Below are 21,406 nucleotides of genomic sequence, written 5' to 3'. Positions count from 1 at the left end.
CTTTCGTCCCCTCAAGCGCTGTGGACACGGCGGTGTCACCGGAGGGACGATGCCACACGAAAACAGTTCACATTTTTCCCCGGTTTCTCTCATCAAAGGCAGCCTAATAGGATTTTTACAACCTTGCAGCCCCACTCTTTCTTGCCTCTTTTGCACCAAAAACACTGCTGATGTATATGGGACTAAGCATATGACCAAGACATGCAAGATTTGGCTCTTCTTTCTTTTTTAATTTTACTACTTCTCTCCATTCTTCCAAAAGCTTTCTTTTCAAAGCTCATAAAATTAATGAACTGTAGATATTCAGCAGTTCGAGCATGCAAAACTAGCACGTTTCTAGGGAAAGGGAATTGATAGCACAGCCAAGAGGTCCCATCGCGACCTCGACCTTCTCCCAGGCACCATCCAAGGTTGCGTGTGCCTGGTGCCAAACCTCGGCCTGATGGAATCAAAGAATCGTTTTGGTTGGAAAAGCCCCTCCAGATCATGGAGTCCAACCGTAACCCACCCCTGGCACTACCCCATGTCCCTGAGAATTAATTTACCGGTGTCTTGTTTTTTAAGCCTACGCCGTCGTTTTTTTCACCTCTACAATTGTTATCTATTGTGTATATACACTCATTTTCTTGTAATATGTGTTATTTCTACCCTAATATACAGCAAATTATCTGCACCACCTTCAAACCAGGCTTAATATACCACTAAGTCCTTTCATTAATTTGCTCCATCACTCTCTTAACCAGCTTATACCTTTGGCATTCACAAGAGACTTAAACAAAAGCCCAATAAAATCCAGGATCGAAAATCTGAAGCCCTGCTCCCACATCACAGAACTCACTGGAAGTGCTCCAAACAGCCATAAAATCCTGTTTTAATATGATAAGTACGTGATGAAGCCACTAAACTAGGTAATGCTTGGGGGTCTGGGGAGAGGAAAAGGGCTGAGGGCAAAGACATAAAGTCATCTATGCAACCGGTATAATAAGGATGCTGAGATTTGCACTTGCGCTTTCAGGTAAAAGAGGGAAGGGAAGGGAAGGGAAGGGAAGGGAAGGGAAGGGAAGGGAAGGGAAGGGAAGGGAAGGGAAGGGAAGGGAAGGGAAGGGAAGGGAAGGGAAGGGAAGGGAAGGGAAGGGAAGGGAAGGGAAGGGGCAAAGGAAGGAAGGAAGGAGCAAAGGAAGGAAAGAAGGAAAGAAGGAAAGAGAAAGAAAGAAAACCCTTGCAAAATGAAACATATTTTCTGAATATACCAGTTCACTCTCAGATTCGGCTTTTCTTAAAATTTAAATACCGATGCACTGCTTCTCAGAAACAGAATTAAAATTATCCCCGGTGTCAGCAAAGCCACCAGACAAACCTGCAGGGACGAGGGAATGCGTTTTTGCTGCCAAAAAGGAAGAAAAAGACCTTGTCTGGGTTTACCGTTCGGGGGCTGACAGTGATGGATCGGGAGGTTACGGCACCGGCATCCGCGACGGCATCTCGGGCCGGGTCGCCGGCCCCGCCACTCAGGTTGGCGTCACCTGCTCTTAAATGTCTGAGTGCTCCCGGTTTTGTCTCACAAAACGACTGGAATTTAAGGAATCGTGCTTTTAAACCTGATATTAAATGCCATCCGTTTTACTTAGCATCGGGGGCTTTTAGGGAAGGGATGCGGCTTAGTGACCCGCGTTAGCGACGGGGCGGAAAGCTGCGGGGTTACGAGTCTGTTTGCAGCCAAAAGAAAATGACGGAAAATGTTATTAATGACAAATGCTTCCTATTATTCTCAGCGACGTCGCTGGGAACACAACTGCTGCCAGCGCGGCCCCGACCCGCTGATGGGACACAAATCAGCCAGAATTTAGGGCTGAAGGTGGTTCTGAAAGAAAAATAAGGTATTGCTTGCGGTACAATACATGATACAGCTGCAAGTTTTGGATATGATTCATTAAGCGGGGATGTTTCTCCTAGGGTACATAGCCGAGAGTGCTGGGAATGAGGAAAAGAACATTAAAAAAATACCTGCTGGAAACACCAAAAATCTCACTGGGTGATCCTTCTCAGGAATAAATTGAATCTCACTATTGATGGGTGAAGATGAACTAAAAAATGATCAGCAAAATATTTTATAAAGGGTAGAACATCATCTTTTGACAGTGTTAAGTGCCAGACGATGATGAAACCAACACAACCGATTTCACTGAGTTATCAGAGACGGGAGAAGCAAATTCACCCCTATTTAGGCTCCAATACCATTTGCACTGAGGCCAGGGACTATTTTACTGTGGAGTTAAATGGGAGCCACATCGGGCCAAATAACATTTCAGAAGACTCTGCAGTAAACAGGTTTATCGTGTTCTACACAAGATATATCTCGATCTCCACATCAACCGAGAAAGCAAAAAATGCGGGTATTTGGAAAAAAAAAAAACTTCCCCAAAATACTTTATCGAAGATTTCTTGAACTCTTTATCAACCCTATCAAGCTGTGTTTTCCACAGCCACGGTCGCTAATCCATCCCAATATTAATCCCAGTAATAAATCCACCACCCTCATAAGGCAGAGAGGTTCCTGTGCACAAGTGTGTTCACCCTGCTTTAGCTTAATTATAAAAATAGAAAGAAAAAAAGAAGTTTTGTCAGTTTTGTGCTGTATCTTTTAACCCTTCTGTTAAGCAGGTTAACAAGCGACTTGAGGGAAACGTCAGGATTTCAGAGCTAATTCAGGTGTAAACTCGACGAACCAAAACGAGCAGGGTTGAGAGCAGAGCCACGGTGCTGCCACCACGACGCTCCACGCACACCTCTGGACAGATGTCACTATTTTGTCACAAGACACCTTTTTTCCATAACAGTGACTTTGCAAAAAGAGTTCGCTTTGAGAAAAAATTCCCTGCAGCAGATAGAGAAGACAAACAGCTGAGGTCAGGAGAGGACCAGGACTTCTTAAGAACACAAGCCAGTTATTGTTTTCAGAAACAGTCATAAGTAAATGATTTTTTTGAGCCCTCCTCATGTTTTACCCACTCTAAAGACTCCATCTCCAAAAGCAGGGTTGGTCTGGAAAGCATCAAGGCGGCATTAAAGAAGAAAAAGCTTTGATCTCTTAGGATTTGCTGGGCTGCTTCTGTCCTGAAGATAATTCCAAGCGTCACCGTGGACGGCCCCAGTTTGCTCTGCAGGCTTTCACCCGTCCCAAATAACTCAGCACCACTAAAACCCCTGGCTTGGGTTCCGACACACGAGGAGGCAAAGCGAGACACGGAAAAAAACCAAGATGATTCGGTGTCTTACGTTCGCACTCCTCCACATCCAGGTTGAACTGCTGCAGGGCACCCAGCGTCAGCTGCCGCACTTCGGCTTCCAGCAGCAGCTGCATCAGCGAGGTGGAGAGATGCTTACACGCCGACATGCACGCCGTCTGCGCCACCTTCCCCTGCAAGAGAAAAGGGACACTGAGTAAAGCCATCGAGCGCGAAATGCACGAGGAACTTCTTCAGAGCAGGGCTCGCCAGTCCAACCTCTTTAACGTGTCCCATCTGCTATGCGATCTTCACGCAGTGCTCCATCTCGCAACCACCGTCCTTCACGGGAATCACCTTCTAGGAATCCCTGTTGCTACAAGCAGGATTGGACCTTGCGAGGTGCAGAGTGCCTGGGAGCAGCTCAAATCCAGGAGAACCCTGGGGCATTTAGACCTCTAAGCATCTCTCATTATCATATCCTAACAGGGGCAAGACAACCTACCACATTTTATTTGACATCCTATATAGACTGCCCGAAGTAACTTTGCTGATAGATCAAAATAGCGCTGATGACAATCCAAAACTCCAGCCCAGAACTAAATCAGCGCCCATATATACTCCCAGACAGGAATTCCAAAATCCTTTTCCAACAGCAGAGGCTCATAGTTAAAAGTTTAACTACCAGGGAGCAGAGAGCTGGGGTCACACCGTTGTGACAGCGGCATCTCCAGCACATTGATGCTCCTCAGCCCATGTCCAGCACCATGTGGCACCTTCCAGGTGCCAACACGGACCGAGAAGAAGGAAACATCAAGGCAAGGAGGTGACTGAAGAAGCCAGTTGTGTTTACACGGACAGGATTGCTCCCCAGGGCTGGGTCCTGCGGAATAACCTCAGGCACTTGGCCGTGTCCTGCACCTGCTTTACCACGGGGAACACGATTTCCAACGCTTGCCTTCTCCAAGACATCTTTAATTGGTGGTGATTAACCAGGGAGCCTACAGGGAGGACACAGAGGAGGCTGCCGTGTGGAGAGAAACTACTTAAATCCCTTGAAATGTTCATATCTATAATAGAAGCATGAGAAGTTATGAGTTTCAGCTATAAAGGAAATTCAGAACATTGTCAGTAAATATTTATTTTTAATGCATTTTCTCTAAGCCATCACAGTCATGTTTCACTGCTGAGGAACAACTGAGATCTCAGCCTTCCATTTTCTGATCGAGAAACAACAGCAAGGCAAGGGAAGATAATAACAACAGACAATTTAATATACCACACTTAAATTTTTGAACTATGGAATTTGAAACAGCTGATTTTGAAATTATGGGTGAAGCCTCTGCATAGACGGAATTGAACTGTCAGGTGGGAAGCCCAGGATGCCTCTGAGGACTCGGGATGTTCCAAGAGTGGTATTGAGGAAAGGGATGATGGTGTGGAATGGGATGGAGAACGGCAGGGGGGTGCTCACAAAGCTCCATCTCCTGTGAAAGACCATAAGCAGGTCACCAAGCTCGAGCACCCACACCCCAACCTGGCCAAAGCAGCAGCTGCCAGGAGAACCTCCATCAGAAGAGATGGAAGCTGATGAGCATGGACCTGAAGAACTGAGATCCTCCATAAAGACCTACAGATTCTTGATCCCCTTGAGATGCCACCAGGGGACAGAGGAGAAGACCTTTCCAAGAACAACACGGATGTTCTGCCTCACAGGAGCTCAGTCCCCTAAACGACCGGGCTTAGGAGCAAGCGCGGAGCACACGCTGCATGCGGCCGAGCGCTTCAGAAAATCCAGTCTGACCCGAAGCATAAGAGGAAAATTAAAGCATCCATAAGGTCGTTTAAGAAACTCAGACCACCTCAAACACACAGCACTTAAAAATCTGAAGTTTCTTTTATTTTTACTGAATATATCTTGCATCACAGCAGCAAGTCCCACAGGTTACAGGTGCCATGACCTCAGTGAACTCAAACCAAGCATCGCTCTGGGGCACTGAACACATGGGAGCAGGTTTTTTTTTTCAACCTATCCGAATTTCTCCCTCATTTCCAAATGCTCAAAAGGTTTCCCCCATTCCTCAAGCATTGCTGTGTGCCATCCAAAATTTGTGGCAGGTAAGATTCGGGTAGATAAGAATTAGCAGGTGAGATTTGCACGGGTCTGCAACAGATTTAAACCCATAAAAATGGGGAAATCCTTTGGCACAAGAGCATAGACTCGCACAAACGCATCGGCTGACACCACACGGAGCGATCCTGATGTCGATACGTGTAACCCCACCATAATATAATATTTCTGGATAATGGTTCTACTCTGAAAACAGCTTCAGCGGGAGATTATGTTTTCAAACGCACATAAAAGACTTTAGCACGCTTTCTTGAAATCAAGGAGTGGCTAAGGGAGATCTCACAGATTTTTACAAGCACTTTACAAATTGTATTTAAATTGGGATTAACACGAGGGGTTTACGTGGTGTTTCAAGCCATGAGTTTCATTACTGCAGCACGGAGAGATGAGCAAATGTTTGATGCATGTGCTGGGAAATGTTCTTAGCAGCTTTGCAAAGTTGTTTTGGATCTTCAGGTCATATTCGCCTTCAGCAGGAGGGTAAAAAATAATTTTTTATTTAAAAAAAAAAAAGAAAAAGAGCAGACCCATGCATTACAGGGCAGGTACTTCATCTCCGCTGTTCACTGCTGTTCCCAGGCTCCAGGAATGTTCATTACTCACCTTCAAACAAACACCTTCACTAAAATTAAGATGAAGCATGGCAACCATAAAGTTTAGCGGAGCACTGCATGTTTTTCTTTGCTTTTCATCATTTAATCGTGCCCCTCTGACACATTTGGTTATTTAAAACACTGCTTGTGCCAATTCCTCATCTCCAGCGATGGTGGGAAGCGCGTCGCTACCTGACTGTGATTTTTCTTCATTACTCCCAACAGACACTTTAGTTTTTGCTATGATTGAATAGTTTTCACGTGGGAAAACTTGAACAGAAGATGCAGATGGAAGCAGAGGATGAGAAAGCAAAGGTGTGCAGCCCTGTCCTGGGCTGGACATGCGGGGACAGGGCTCCTTACCCTTCTTGGAAGAGCAACAGAAAATCCCGACGATCAGCTCACATTTGCACATCAGCAGGGGTTTGTACAGAGGGTTGGAACCCTTGGAGAAGCTTTGATGATGCTCAACTTGGAGCACAAGTGTGATGGGAGCGGCTGAGGGAGCTGGGGGTTCAGCTGGAGAACAGGAGCTGAGGGGAGACCTTCTGATCTCTGACCTGCCTGAAAGGAGCTTGGAGCCAGGGGGGGTCGGGCTCTGCTCCCCAGGAACAAGCGCCAGGACCAGAGGAAACGGCCTCAAGTTGCGCCAGGGGAGGTTGAGGTTGGATCTGGGGACCAATTTCTTCCCCCAAGGGCTGTGGGGTATTGGAACAGGCTGCCCAGGGCAGTGCTGGAGTCACCATCCCTGGAGGGGTTGGGCAGACGGACATGAGGTTCTCAGGACATGGGGCAGTGCCAGGGCTGGGGGAACAATTGGACTTGATGATCTTGAGGGTCTTTTCCAACCAAAATGATTCTATGATTCTATAACCCTGGGTGAAGTCAAAAGGAAAACCCTGAGGATGGTTTTCTGCCCCGTTGACAAAAATTTAAGAGGACCAACCTTCTTGCATGCCAAGCAAGGGTCAGATCAGCAGGTGTGGAGGTATCTGAAGGGTTACGTGGGCCCGCAAGAGCCGCAACCAACATGCCTTGCACACATTCCTGCCCGAATACAGACTGAATGACAAGTGACATCGGGAGGGCGTGAAGATGAGCAAATTATTGAGATGAAATGTCAAGTTAATAAGCCAAACGCGAAGAAGATGGGATGGAAAAACTAATTTAATCATCAGGGCTTGACAGCACAACAACTCCGCAGAGTCTCTGCCACAAAAAGTGGTACGTTAGGACATTCTTTGTGAGTATTTTCTACTGCAGGTTGTCGAAGAGATGGTAACAGGGCTCCAACCAACAAGCCCAGGAGCAGCTTTCGGCTCAACCTTCCCCCCTCCTTCCCCGTTCACGCAGGATTTGGCCAGGCCCACAACTTTTTTCGGGTGCAAAAGTGCACTGTGTCTTTGAAAACCCCAAAGCTGAATCTTCTTGTGCCAGCTGAGAACCCGACCTTTTATTTCCACTATTCTTCAGGTTCAAACACCTAAAAAACATTCTGCTTTAAAAAAGACCTGGTCTTTCATCTTGGATTTAAGAACATACAGACGGCTGACAGTTTGGATCTAATATTACTGGATGAAAGACAACAGTATATACAGGTATTTTTTCCGCCTTTTAAGCATTAATCCATTTTTCCCTATATTTACTATTAGAGGGCCACAGGGGTTTAAATCATTGTGCTAAACGTCTGGCTAGAGAAAAGAAGGTACCACCAGGGACCACCAGCATCGCACTCCCTGGGCACCAAGATTTAAAACCGTTCCAGAATTCACGTTTTTCACTCTTATTTATAAGACTGAACCTAGCCTTATAAATAAGACTGAACCCAACCTTATAAATAAGACTGAATCTAATCCTTTTCTGCCTCACCCCTGCACTCAGCGCAGCAGATGCCCACTTAGAGCAGCTCCTTCTAAGATCAGCAATGGCTCCCGAACATCAATTTTAGACTGTTTCCCCCAAAATACAGTGCAATATCTGCTTGATAAGCAGCTGTTGCTGACAGGAGGAAAACACGGATATATCACCACTAACAAGCCGCTGCTGGAAGCGCAGAAGGCTGTTCGGATTCACATTTGGGATAGTTTGGGCTGCAATGTCGGCAGATATCAAGCACATCCTCATATTGCAATGTGCCCATCTTGGCTCTTTGGCATCTATTTACCGTTGAGGTTGACTTCACAGTGTTTTTTTTTTTCTCCTTGGTTCATTTTTCAGCTCTCCTGTGGTGCTGGGAGGAAAAGCCCTTGCTCGCCCGCCCGGCACACCGACACGCGGAGCTGAGTCCGTGATGGACGTGTTTTCCACCAGCCTCACCCCCCTCCTGAAATCATTCGCGGCACCACCCACGGCAGCGGTGTCGGGACATGTGCCTTGGCACGGACATGGAGCCGGATGCCTCCAAGATGTCATCCCTAGACATCGCTGCTCCTAGAAAACCCCGCGGTTCAGAGGAGCCGCCGGGACGGCTCAGACCTGCTGCTAATTACCCTGACGATTTTTGCGAGCGCGTGGCGGAACCGGTGACACTCCCAAGGGCTCTCCCCATGCTGGCGCCTCGAGAAATCGCAGGGTTACGTCCTGATCCCGTTCCCCGGCGCGGCTCCAAACCAGCTCGGGCCCTGCCTGTGCTCCAGAAATGCTTTACCTACCCGAACGCTGCGGCCCCTCCAGCTCAGGAACCATTTATCTAAAATACAAGATGAGATTTGGAGAGGAAAGCAAAGGAGGAGGAATGCAACCACGACCTGAGCTGTCTGCAGAGAAGGGAGTAAAAACAAACACCTTAAAGTCACCAAAATCTCATTTACCAACTTGACAGAAAACTGAAAACCTTAAAATCGCATGAAGCAACTCCAGAACACCTCTAGAGTATCACTCGTTTATTCAAGACCTTCAAAAATCTCATTAAAAAGGAACTGGATTCGTATGAGGAAGAATGGGGATCACAGGTGAGAGCTAACAGAGCTCAACGGCCAAGACAACCAAGCACCTGCATAGACACCTCCACTAAGCTCCAGCTTGGTCCAACATTCAGTGAAATGAAGCAATTCTGAGCATTTTACCAGAGCAAAAGCCATGGGTGGGTTGTTTTGAGACTCAAATCAGTGTCTAAGCATATTTCTGGCAATGGATCCCTCTCTCCATGTCCTTTGGTGAGACCTCTTTGTTGCTGGGGTCTACGATTGGGGTTTCCACACGTCTCTCAAGGCAATGCTGTCGTCCCTGTCCCACCAAAGCTTCCTCTGAGCACACAGGTAGGACAACCAGAGAGGTTCCTTGAGGCCATGTCAACCACTGAAAGGGCAAACCAAACCTCTGAAGACACCAAGACACAACCAAGGGGCACCTACCAGAGCACATCTCCATGGGCTACTCCCCACCGACTCAACCACACTTCAGGAAACCAGCCATGAAATCATCTCTTTTCATCTGTATCTCACCCTTGGGCAGCAGATTGGAGCTTCGGGGTTCCCGGGAGGAAGGTCAGCAGGGGGGCTGCGGAGCGGGCGCTGCTCACGGGAGCGCTTTTTGTTTGAAAACAGCAAATATGTTAACAATTAGGGAAAGGAAACGCTGAAAGGCTGCCTTGTTAATTAAGGAACTTGCTATCAAAGGACTCATTAAAAGCTACTGAAACGGAATGGTTGTTAAAATAAATACCCATTAATCTTAACACGCAATCAGGAATACGCTGCAACCCGCCTGGCGGCGGGGGGAGAGGGGGCTCCTCGCACACACCTACCGCTGCCACGGCCACCGCGGTGGCATGAGGTGGCAACGGCCACCGACCAGAGGGTCCCAGGAGAGACCCGAGATGGTTGTCCAAGGGACCACATCCTGCAGAAGCACCTCCGGCTTCATTGAGGAGGAACCTGCCGGTGTCTCCTGCGTTTTGCTCAGTCAAAATTAGGTGCAATGCGGCCACGGAAAAGCAAACAAAAGTGCTATTGTAGCACCGAAAACGCTTCCACCAGCTCGCCGCAGAATTAATGCAGCATTTCCATGAAAAATGAAGCCTGACAGGTTTCAAATGGTCTCAGAATTTCCAGTTATTTTTGCTTTTTGCTACCAACAGAATTCCTTTTTTGAATCTGCAACAAGCATTAGGATTGATGTGATTAAGTATATTTAGACATGCAAATCCATGGACTTCGCACAACAGAAAAGTGGGCCAAAAATCTTGAATTCCTCCATACTAAATGTCCACTTTTCTATAAACACCACAAGTCGTCCTTATAATTTCAACATCGAATTTGCTGACTTCTCCAATTCATAATGCGGTATTGGTGGAATATTTTGCAGAAGATGGAAATGTGACGCTGTAATAATGAGCAATTGTTTGGCAGGATAAAACCAAGAATAATCCCAGCAGACATTTTCTGTGCAGGCACAAAGACTCCAGACCCTGCAGCCCCCCAGGCGTGATCTCCTCCTGCCCCAGATGTCTCTGGACTGTTCTTGATGTCGGCAGCGTCAGAGCCCCAAATCTCACTAAACCATGGGCAAAATCAGTAAATCAGCTCCGCTAACTCTAAGAGGAAAATGTCCTGCCTTGCCCATGCCATCCTGATTTGCCAGGTTCTTAACACTACCCTGATGCATTTTTAATTGCCTTTTTTTACAAAAAAACTCCAATTGTTCTGCAGTCACTGAAGATGGCAAAAACCCCCAAACCATACCCAGACACTTTAACACCTCCCAAGCAGTAAAAACAAATGTACAATGGGTACTCTGTTGTTTTTAAGAGGTTTAGTTAAAAACAATCAAGTCTCTTATTAGTTGCCCAGAAATCCATTTTCAGTTTTGACAAAGTGGATTTTGTAAGGCTTTTGGGTTGGGTTTTTTGTTGGATTTGGGGTAGGTTTTGTTGGTTGGTTGGGTTTTTTTACTATTAAAAATCTGCAGATCTGCACTCAACAACTTGTGGAGTGACCATCCCTGGAGGGGTTGAACAGATGGAGATGAGGTTCTCAGGGACATGGGGCAGTGCCAGGGGTGGGGGAACGGTTGGACTTGATGAACTAGAGGGTCTTTTGCAACCAAAATTTTTCTATGAATGTATGTAGGATGAAAACATCTTGGAGCAACATGTGAAAGCCCCAAACAAAACAGATTGTCAAGAATCATAGAATAATTTGGGTTGAAGGGACCTTTAAAGCTCACCCGGTCCCACCCCTGCCATGAGCAGGGACATCTGCACCAGCTCAGGTTGCTCAGAGCCCCGTCCAGCCTGGCCTGGGATGTCTCCAGGGATGGTTCATCCACCACCTCTCTGGCCAACCTGGGCCCGGCTCTCACCACCTTCAAAGAAGAGGCATCCTCCTCTGCGTTGGCCAAGCCACAGGCTGGCACAGCAATGCCCACTCTCGGCAGGGTGGTCTCCAAAGGTGTCCCCTCTGAAGGCAAGAGTTCAGCTGGCATCAATGACCAGCTTGGCCATACCAGCCTCTACAGGTGCACACCTGATGGCACAGAGAGGCAACACCACAGGGAACACGGTCCTAAACCAAAAATTGTACCTACTGACCCACAGGATGGGGTCACATAGACCCGGTGGAGGGACAAGGGGCATGGGACCTTCCTACATCGAAGTTCCTTTTTTAGCAGCCTCCGAGCACTGAGCAGTTTGATGGAAAGACAGAGAAAACATCTGCCCCAGTGTTTAAAAGAGAAGATGCTGATCTGGAGAACTGCAGGGTATCACAGCTAAACCAAGCCCAGATTAGGCGTGAGAAAGGAAGCAACCAAATGAAGTTAAAACACAACATCAAGAGCATCGAATCATGGGAACAATACAGGTTAGCAAAAAGAAAAGTTAATTTTTCTGAGAAGTTTTATATGTAATATAAAAGGAGAATTGATGCAGTGTCTTTGTCCAGGAGACAATTAGACTCGTTAAGTGCTATATGGTGAGACAACACCACACATTTCAGAAAATCAAATCCACCCTTGAGAGTACAAGCTTCACATTAGATATCAAGGCAGCAACGCTTAATTAATTAATTCTATTTACTTGGCTTTGCAGAATCCTTATTAAGAAGAAGAAATCACTTTTTCCTCCCCAAATTGTTTGTGTTAGAGAAAGAGGAGGAGAGCAGACCGGTTCCTGGTCTCCAGCAAGGAACATGCACTGGGCTGAGCTCTGTCACTCTGTGTTAGGCATGACCTGTGTGGGACATGAGGTGACTGATATGTGAATATTAACGGTCGCTTATTGATTTCATCCACTGTCAAGCTCTGCATTTGATCCCTGGCTCCGTGAAGTCACGCCAGGAGCTAAACACTGAAGCCAGTGTGTTGACTTACAGACTTGGAAAAAGGCGACTGGCACCAAAGCTACAAGTTGATGTCCACGTGGTTTTGAAATTTGCCAAGGAAATGAAGAAGAAACCTTCTAGCCAACAAGAAAAGGTTGGTGATGAGCAACATTTGTGGGAGGAAAGGAATGCTCCCCAGCCTTGGACCTCTAGGATGTTCCTCAGCCTTGGACTCCCATCAGGTATTCATATTATGAAGTTAAAGGTTTGCTGCTGCCCAGACTTAGGAAAGGAGAAGAAATGACTGCACACGTGTTTGAGGAAGGCATTTTGGATTCAACACACAGCTGGGACCCACTGCAACGGTCAACAGCATCACCTTCATGTCAACAGCCTCCCTTCCAACGGCCCCAATACCCATCCTGCTACTCGCAGTGGACGGGACAGGCATCTGAGTCCTGGTTTACCAGGAATGAGAAAGGCCTCTTTCTCCCCAGGACCCGCCACGCCAGAAGTGACACGATGAACAACGGTTTCTGGTTGGGGAGGAGGACGGATGTTCTGCGCAGGACGAACGGCAGGCGTTGCTCCTCTTCCCTCTACTCCCAATTACTTGGGCTGGGAGCAGGGCAGGTTGTAGTCGCCTATGGAAGAAGCTTCGTTGCCATTAGCAAATCACCAGATTTAAACAGATTGTCACCACCGAGGTACGGTCATACCCTTTACTGAGTGAAACTGGGATTTTGGTTCTCCCATGACTTTGACCATCCCTATCACGCAACGGCTTCAAGAGACAGCCTTCCACCACTTAAGTGTCTCAGGTTCAGAACAGTAAACCTATGAAGAGCAACACCTTAAAGCCATGTCAACTAGTACAATGTCAAGTGAAATCTGTCTCATGCGAGGACGCACTCACCTGGAAAGCTGACAGAGTCTTAAGAGCAAAAAGAGCAGCTGCTCCAGCCAACCTGGAAGGCCACCATCCTCTGACTGAAGCGGGATTGCTTTCAAACTCATGCGAAGGCTGAGCCCAAGCCCATGTTTAAGTGGCTGCCTTCCAGTGGTATTTAAAAAAATCGAAGGGGTGTCATTTTTAGAAGTAAACATTTACCACTTATATTCTATTTTGGGTACTAAAGGGAAAACAGGCTGTCACAGATACAGCAGCGAGACAAACACGTGGCAAAGCTGAACTCCCAACAGAAGCTTAGAGGCAACCAGACAAATAAAAAAAGAAAAGGGGAAAGAAAAGCAAATACAGCAATTATCCTCACCACACAAAAAATAAACCAGCCAGTTAGGCCAACCGCTGCAGCCTGATACAAAACCCCTCACATTCCAATCAAAGGAGAAAAACCGTAAGAGTTTGGTTGTGTCAAAGATGCCCAAGGTCAACAGCTGGGGGCTATTTGGGCTGAAGCTGGTGGGAGACTCAAGGTTGAAATGCAAAGCAGCACAGAAGTAATGGCATCGAGGGGAACAATCACAACCAGCCCCTGCAGGCAGATCTGATTTTTTTATATAATGTTATTTTATTCTGATTTTCATTTGGTTTGGGTTTGTTTTGGTCTTTCACCAAACGTCACTTAATTTGTGGAGTAACCAAGATTTTTCCTACGTAGGCATTGAGGGGTCTTGGCACCACAAACCGCATCTACTTGCCTACAAGCAGGAGCAAATACACCCAAAAGCGAAAGCACAACTCAAGGATTTTGTAACCGCATACAATCGTAGGATCCAGGATAGAAGAGGCTCCGGGATAGCAGAATGCACATGAACACAAGATTTTTCTCTCACTTTGATCGTGCTGCAGAGTCAACAAGCGACGTCTATTTTTTTTTTTAAATAAGAAAGTAAACAAATAGAAGTAAAGGCAGAAGGTGGATAAGGGAAATACCTTGGGACTCAGCTGTTACACCTGAACACAGGGCAGTTTATTCGAAGCCTTACGGAGACACACACAACCACACAACGGGGCAGAGGACTTTTTGTAGACACTTGCAGCAAAGCTTAAGCCAGGAACCTGCCAGAGATGTTTGCGGGGTTTTTTTGCATATGCACATATGCAAAAAAACCACACAAGGAAACAGAAGATTCGGATTCCAAGATTTGCATCTTTTTACTTGCACACCATGCGAGTGCATGGCAGGATATCTTTAATTAACTGGTTTTTTTAAGTCAGTAGCATGGAAACAGTTGTGTGCAGAGCCTGGTTCACCAAAACGAGCAGGGTCTGCGTTGGAGCATCCGGCTGCTGGCTGATCTCCTGAGACGCTTCAGAGACTTGTGCAAGGACCTTCACACAGAAAACGAGTGGGAAAGGACTCCTGCCAGTCCAGGTCAGGCATATGACAGCCTTATGCTTTGAGAAACTCGAGGAACTCTCTGCTTTATCCTTGTTTGCCACTCGATTTGAGCTGCACTGCAGATGCTGGCGTCGCCTTCTTGCACTGAGGGACGGCGAGACAGGGAGGTGCAGGGGCCAGTGCTGAAGCAGCTACAAAAACCACCGCAAAGCCCAAAATACAAGGACAGAGCACATCACGACAGCTCAAACCACCTCTCCTTCCCCCAGAAGGTATCTCCATGGCGTGGCTCCACATCTCCTGCGCCACAGCGGGAGGGAATCCCAAACCGAATTGCAGCGTTTACTCAATTGGACACATCTGAGGCTTTTAACTTGTCACTGTGGCAGTTTGGCAGCCTTCCCCCCAGCTCTAAATTATTATATTTTGACATTTAAATGCAAACACTGCAAGCAACCATGAGCAGCAGACAGAGAAAGGACGGTGCTGCAGATTCACTGCGATCCTTGGGACAGGACAGTGACCCATGGACCTGCTGGGTGGGCTTGGACAAGAATCATAGAATGGAATCACAGAATCATTTTGGTTGGAAAAGATCTTTAAGATCAACAAGTCCAACCATTAACCCAACACTGCCAAGTCCACCTCTACCCCATGTCCTGAGAACCTCATGTCCGTCTGTCCAACCCCTCCAGGGATGGTGACTCCAGCACTGCCCTGGGCAGCCTGTTCCAATGCCCCACAGCCCTTTGGGGAAGAAATTGGTCCCCACATCCAACCTCAACCTCCCCTGGCGCAACTTGAGGCCGTTTCCTCTGGTCCTGGCGCTTGTTCCTGGGGAGCAGAGCCCGACCCCCCCTGGCTCCAAGCTCCTTTCAGGCAGGTCAGAGATCAGAAGGTCTCCCCTCAGCTCCTGTTCTCCAGCTGAACCCCCAGCTCCCTCAGCCGCTCCCATCACCCTTGTGCTCCAGCCCCTCACCAGCTCCGTTCCCTTCTCTCAACTCGCTCCAGCACCTCAAGGCCTTTCTTGGCGCGAGGGGCCCAGAACTGCCCCCAGGATTGGAGGTTTGGCCTCCCCAGTGCCCAGCACAGGACGGTCACTGCCCTGGTCCCGCTGGCCACACCAGTGCTGGTACCAGCCAGGATGCTGGTGGCCTCTTGGCCACCTGGGCACACGCTGGCTCATGTTCAGACGCTGTCACCAACACCCCCAGGTCCTTTTCCAGCTGCTCTTCCCTGAGCCTGTACCGTTCATGAGGTTGTTGTGACCCAAGTGCGGGACCCGGCACTTGGCCTTGGTGAACCTCGACAACTGGCCTCAGCCCATTGATCCAGATCCCTCTGTGGATCCTTCCTACCCTCGAGCAGATCAACACTGCCATATGGGCTCGATGCTCCTCGATTTTCTCTTCCTCCCGTCATCATCACTTGGGTCTCCACAAAGATCGTTCACCTCTGAAAAAGACACCAAGACCCTGCAACAAGAGGTGTCAAGGAAAAAGGTGGTGCTCCAACAGTGGAGGCATCTCAGCCTGCAAAGGAGTTAAACCCATAAATATCCTGCGTTTGCGTCTCCATATGTACACAAGAAGCATGAAGGAGCCCTAATTTTTCTTGGTCCTACTTGTGCCTCCTAACATGGACCGAGGCTCTTTCCTGGTCCCTGTGTCCATGAGCTGAGACATTCCGAGTTACTTGACGCAAACCAGAGCCGTGGCCCGGCCATGATCGGGACGCGTGGCTCCGCAACTGGAGCGAACGAGAAAAAAAATATAAATGTCATATTTCATCCTCCTCTTTTGTGGCTTTTATTTTCTTTTGTATTCACTTCGGGAATAACATTCTTTCCATTGGGAAGAGCCTGATTTTCCATTAAATACAAAGCAGCTGCCATTTTGGAAACAAAAAGTTGATTAAATACAGATTTTTTAAAAAATTTTTTTCCCTAACGTATGAAGAGCTAGAACCACTCTTCCTTCTGCTGATTTATCAGGGCAAAGCGGCTGCCAATTATGGCAGTAGGAAGACTTAAAGAGCGTGAACTGAATTGCTTCATCTCTGCTATATAATTTTATAACTGTAATTCGATGTTATAAGGGAAAGATCTCGATGTTTGGAGCGCAACACGCTGCACGCAGAGCCCTCCGGTGCACCGACACCAAGGGCTCCTCGCCCTTCGCACACACATGGATGCTCCAGATTGCCCATTTACGCAGATTTCTGCTGGCCGCGATGCCGAAGGAAGGGTCGGCATGTTGCCGTGACGTTCGGCCGCCTGGTGGAAACGCAACTATTACGTGACTTAAGGTCCAGATGTTGAACAGACTGGAAAAGAGGATGAGCTCAAAACAACAACAAAAAACCACCCCACCCACTCCAGTTCCACTCCATGAGCCATCAGCGCTCAGTTCGGGAGGTATTTTTTTTTTCCAAGCGGAGCAGATTGCTGAGTGACCAATACAAGTGGCATATGAAACATCAGCTCATTTTATATTTTTTCCACAAACTAAATTTGATGTTAAATTTCTGTTTTCAATATTGAAATGTTATAGTTAAAAAACAGAAGAAAAGGATGGATAGTGACGGATGTAGAAATTACTGTTATCTTGTTTTTTAATTAACTCATTGAGCTCTCTTTATTTATTGCCTCTCAGGAAACTCAACAAAGAAAGACCACGGTGATCATAAGAAAGGACGTTGTAGCACGGAGGGTGTTGGTCTTTTCTCCCAAGTAGCAAGGGATAGGAGAGGAGGAAACGGCCTCAAGTTGCGCCAGGGGAGGTTGAGGTTGGATCTGGGGAACAATTTCTTCCCCAAAGGGCTGTGGGGCATTGGAACAGGCTGCCCAGGGCAGTGCTGGAGTCACCATCCCTGGAGGGGTTGGACAGACGGACATGAGGTTCTCAGGGACAGGGGGTAGTGCCAGGGGTGGGTTATGGTTGGATTCGATGATCCTGAGGGTCTCTTCCAACCAAAATGATCCTATGATTCTATGATCTGCGCTTTTCAAGGCTTTTCTTGCTCTTTCTTGCTATTACATCTAACCTAGGCTGCAAGAACCAGGGAGAACATGTTGATGGTCACGAAATGACGTGTCCTTAATTGCAGCCACTTCAAACACACCAACAGCACCCAACCATGCTCACATGGGTATTGGCTCCAAATGACGGCCATGAGCTCCCAACGCTTGTCTGTGCAACCTCAATTCAAGTGACCTCAGCACAGGGACCCCAAAGGACGTTGCAGTCGAAGGCTGGGCTCCTCTAGGGCAGGTGGGTGTCCTCCCACGGGTGGGTTAAGGAAGATAGTTGGGGACTTTGGGAGCAGATGTGGCGCTCACTGATGTTCCTTTTGCACGTTCACAGCTTAAGAGAAGCCTTACAAGACTTCACATTGCCAGCAGATGAACTAAGAGGAAAGAATAAAATTGCAAAGTCTATTGTTTCGCTTAAATTTGAGCCTAAAGGGGGAAAAAAACCCCCATATATAAATTTCTGTTAGGGTTTTTGGAAGACAGACGCTGGGGCTCTGGTGCAGGAGGCAGCAGGTGTGTTTGAATTCCTTCCGCTGAGGACGGATTTTCGGCTGCCAAATTCCCCGTACTGCACATTTGATTGTGTATGTACGTGCATGCAAAAGGGAGCATAAAACAGCTTTATAAATCTACGTTTGTAAAATAAAAATCAAAGCCAAACATGCCAAGGTGACTACACAAAGGGAAGCAATACCTGGGGAAGCGTGCACACCCTGGTTTAAAGGATTTATGGGACTGGGCATTTTAGCTTCAATTAATTTTCAGAGTGCTGAAAGCAGACAAGAAACCATGTAATTACAAGATAACTTGGCTTACCCAGCTTCAAGTTAACTAGCGCTCCCGGGTTAATCAAAGGTCAGGCTTCTCCCCAGCCAACAAAGCTAAAACCACCGTATTTGAATGCTTTGCTCCTTGCTTTAAAGCAACCCTAAGTTCTTGTTTTGACCCCTTCATTTTGGGAAGTATTTGGGATTTTGGAGACACTTGAGAAGACCAGAAGAGTAAAGCACAGCCAGCAGACCGCAGCGCGGGACCACACAGCCGAGCAAGCGCCGCTCCAGCCACCGGCCCATCTTCTCCCCTCGTTTTAAGGGCATTTTGCCCAACCTTCAGGGCAAGCTGGTCCAAGTAACCCCTCAAGAGACCCAGATCATCTCCGGAGAGCAGAGGAAGCTGCCTGAGGACCATACAAAGAGGATTTTAGATGTTGTTCATCGCCCATCCGTGTCTGCGTCCCATGGAACTCACTGTTTTTAATGTGCGTCTGTGCCTACAACACTAAGAAACTTCCAGGATTAGCCACAACTGCTTCCCACCGGACATTTTAAAGCCCGTTACAATTACTGCTTTGTCCTGCTATTTTGTGCAATCAGATTTTTATTTTTCAGTCTCTTTTAGACAGGCAGATTAGTGATTTATTTCCGCCAGTTAATGCAAACTACCTAGAGAACACAAAATTAGAGGGGTTAAAAGGAAAATTAGAATCTGTTGCAGTTAAGAACAAAACCAACTAAGAGCAAGCTAGCGAAGTCCCACCATATAAAGGGATTACTCCATCCCTGACCCTTTCCAGGGGACCTCCAGGTATTATTTTTCATTGATTTACCTTAATGAAACTAATGCACCCCTCTCCATAGGAAGCTGACTCCATAGCTGTCTAGGCACTGGATTCAATTAAAAAAATAAATACATCTGGCTTCTAAATGGTTGAAAGTCTCGAAAAGCCAGCGGCAATACCATTTTTTTTTGCATCTGTCTCTCTTGGAGTACACCCTGAGGACACCACGGAGGATGTTTGACATTCAGCATCGCTCATGGGGGGATGCCCGAAGCGTCCCTGCTCCCGCAACCCCACCAGCAACCCCAGCCCTGGCTTGGATGGAACTTCTGGCCTCAAATTGCTTTAACAAGGCTCTTTCTTTCCAGAAGCCGGTGCTGATTTGAGACCTCGATGTTGACTTAGCAACCCCCAGGTGCCCAGAGCCTGCAAATACTCCAGGCTTAGCTAAGCTCAGTTTCCAGGAAAAGGGGTACAAGCATCCAACCGCGGCGCGGAACATCAACGCCACTGTGGCAGCTCAGCGTTAAAATGATGAGCGGGAGTTTAAAGGCAAAAAAAAAACGTAGAAGCGAGGCGGCTCGAGAGCACTTTGCTTGCGATCCACCTGGGGAAGCACCACAGCTTTTTTCCTCCCGCACGTGAAACAAGCAGAAATGACAATTAGAGGGGTTCGTTGAACCAGAAGGCAGGTCCGAAAAGGTCTCCTTCGCTTTCTTGGTGCTAATTGCCCTAATCCGAAGAGGGAGATAGTAAACTTCAAGAACCCATGGGATTATCTGGATAAAATACAGTTTTAGCGCTCTGGCCAGAGGGAAGGCTTAGCGATCCAAGTCCCGGGTCGGAGCACTTAGACCAGGAGGAACGTCAGGCTGAAACCCCCACAGGGGATTTGTCTGAACAAAACACAAGGAGAGAGAAGGGATTTTACAAAGATCTTCTCTCTTTCAAGCAGAGGTTGAAGATCCCATCATGCTTTCCCTAATAACAGGCATTTTTCCTAATTACCCACGCATTTAGGGATGCGTGGGGGATAAAAATAGACAATTAAATGCAATGTGCTTTAAAAATCAATAATTTAGCAACGCTACTGCAACAGCATGCTCGTGGGCAACCTGTGTGGAAGAAAACTCTTCCCCCTGGTCTCTTATTTATCCTGTTGATTTAAACTTCTACTCAGGCTTTTCCTTCCCGCCCTTCCGAGACTAAGGACCTTTTCTGGTTCAACTCGCCCTCCGACGCTTGAGGTGCAAGCAGAGCAGACCCAACGCGCACGACACGCAGTCTGGTACTCACCGACATGGTAGAGTGGACATCTACATCCCCCTACAGAGGACAACACAGGGAGGTGAAAGTCAAACGCAGAAGAGAGCAAAGCAACAGCGAGAACGGCAGAAGAGGTTCCCATCGGTCACCGCCCGTAGGTGCCTACAACCCACCAACGCTCCAACCGAGGCACCGCCTGCTCGGCAGAGGATTGGAAAAGCAAAATATGGGCTCTTTGAACCTGGCCTGAGTATCACACGACCCGTTTTATTGCTATTAAACGTGCAAGTCAACATCCATGTGCCTCAGCCCTCCCACCTGTAAGGTGGAGGTGGTGGATGTCAAACCCTAGTGGGGGACAGCAGGTGACAGGGGCCAGCTCGAGCAAAACTTGCTCAGCTCTTCCAAGGGCAAGGGGATGTTATTTAAGCCCAGACGGGACTCGTGCAAATCTAAAGAAGGTGTCTTTGGTGCTCAGATGATGTTTTCATGACGGTTTTATTCCACTTGGGTCCCTCCCAACATGGTCAAGGCTGCGGTTGGTGCAAAGGTCAAGACATTTTACTCCCATGCCCAGTGCCTTACCTTTTAAAATATTACAGAGGGATTCGGCTTTTTAAATAAAAACAAAGGTAATAATTATCTTTAAAAAGAAAATAAACGCTTCCAAAGCTCACTCTAGCAAGCAAAAGCTGCTGGGGCCGGCGTATTTATTTGCAACGGGGAAGAGATGCCAATACGGTGAATAAGGGAAAAACTTTGCAGGCAGAGCGGCCGCAGCACTCATGCGGCTCCAGCTTAAATCTGTGCCTGCCATCTGGCAAAAATAAGCACAAAAGGGAAAAAAAAATAAAAAAATAAAAAAACAACCCTAAACCCCCTTTGCAGAGAGTTCAGGCTGAACTGCTTAAAACGGCCGAGGTTAGAGTTGGTTCGATCGCTGAAAGATTGCTTCCCCTTCCCGGGTCAGCATCACCTCTTGACCTGCCCTGATTACCTTCCAAAGGAGGTTATCGAGATACAAGACTAACAGA

General features: G+C 47.5%; 1 protein-coding gene across 4 annotated transcripts in view; it reads right to left on the bottom strand.

The window, feature by feature from the left end:
• The window catches only part of EXOC6B (exocyst complex component 6B), a 304,536-nt gene that overhangs the window by 84,586 nt on the left and 198,544 nt on the right, over positions 1 to 21,406 (bottom strand). For 2 of the 4 annotated variants that reach the window (XM_065633563.1, XM_065633565.1), the window contains 2 exons: positions 20,403 to 20,432; positions 3,277 to 3,418 (listed from right to left, as the gene is read on the bottom strand). In XM_065633563.1, coding sequence (XP_065489635.1) covers positions 3,277 to 3,418; positions 20,403 to 20,432 — 172 coding nt within the window. The remainder of the gene's footprint in view (positions 1 to 3,276; positions 3,419 to 20,402; positions 20,433 to 21,406) is intronic. The other 2 variants (XM_065633564.1, XM_065633566.1) reach the window with 1 other exon arrangement.

Source organism: Caloenas nicobarica, chromosome 4 (genome assembly GCF_036013445.1).
Source record: "Caloenas nicobarica isolate bCalNic1 chromosome 4, bCalNic1.hap1, whole genome shotgun sequence".
NCBI lineage: Eukaryota > Metazoa > Chordata > Aves > Columbiformes > Columbidae > Caloenas > Caloenas nicobarica.
Note: the sequence above shows the minus strand (reverse complement) of the source record. Positions and strands in the feature narration are given on the sequence as shown.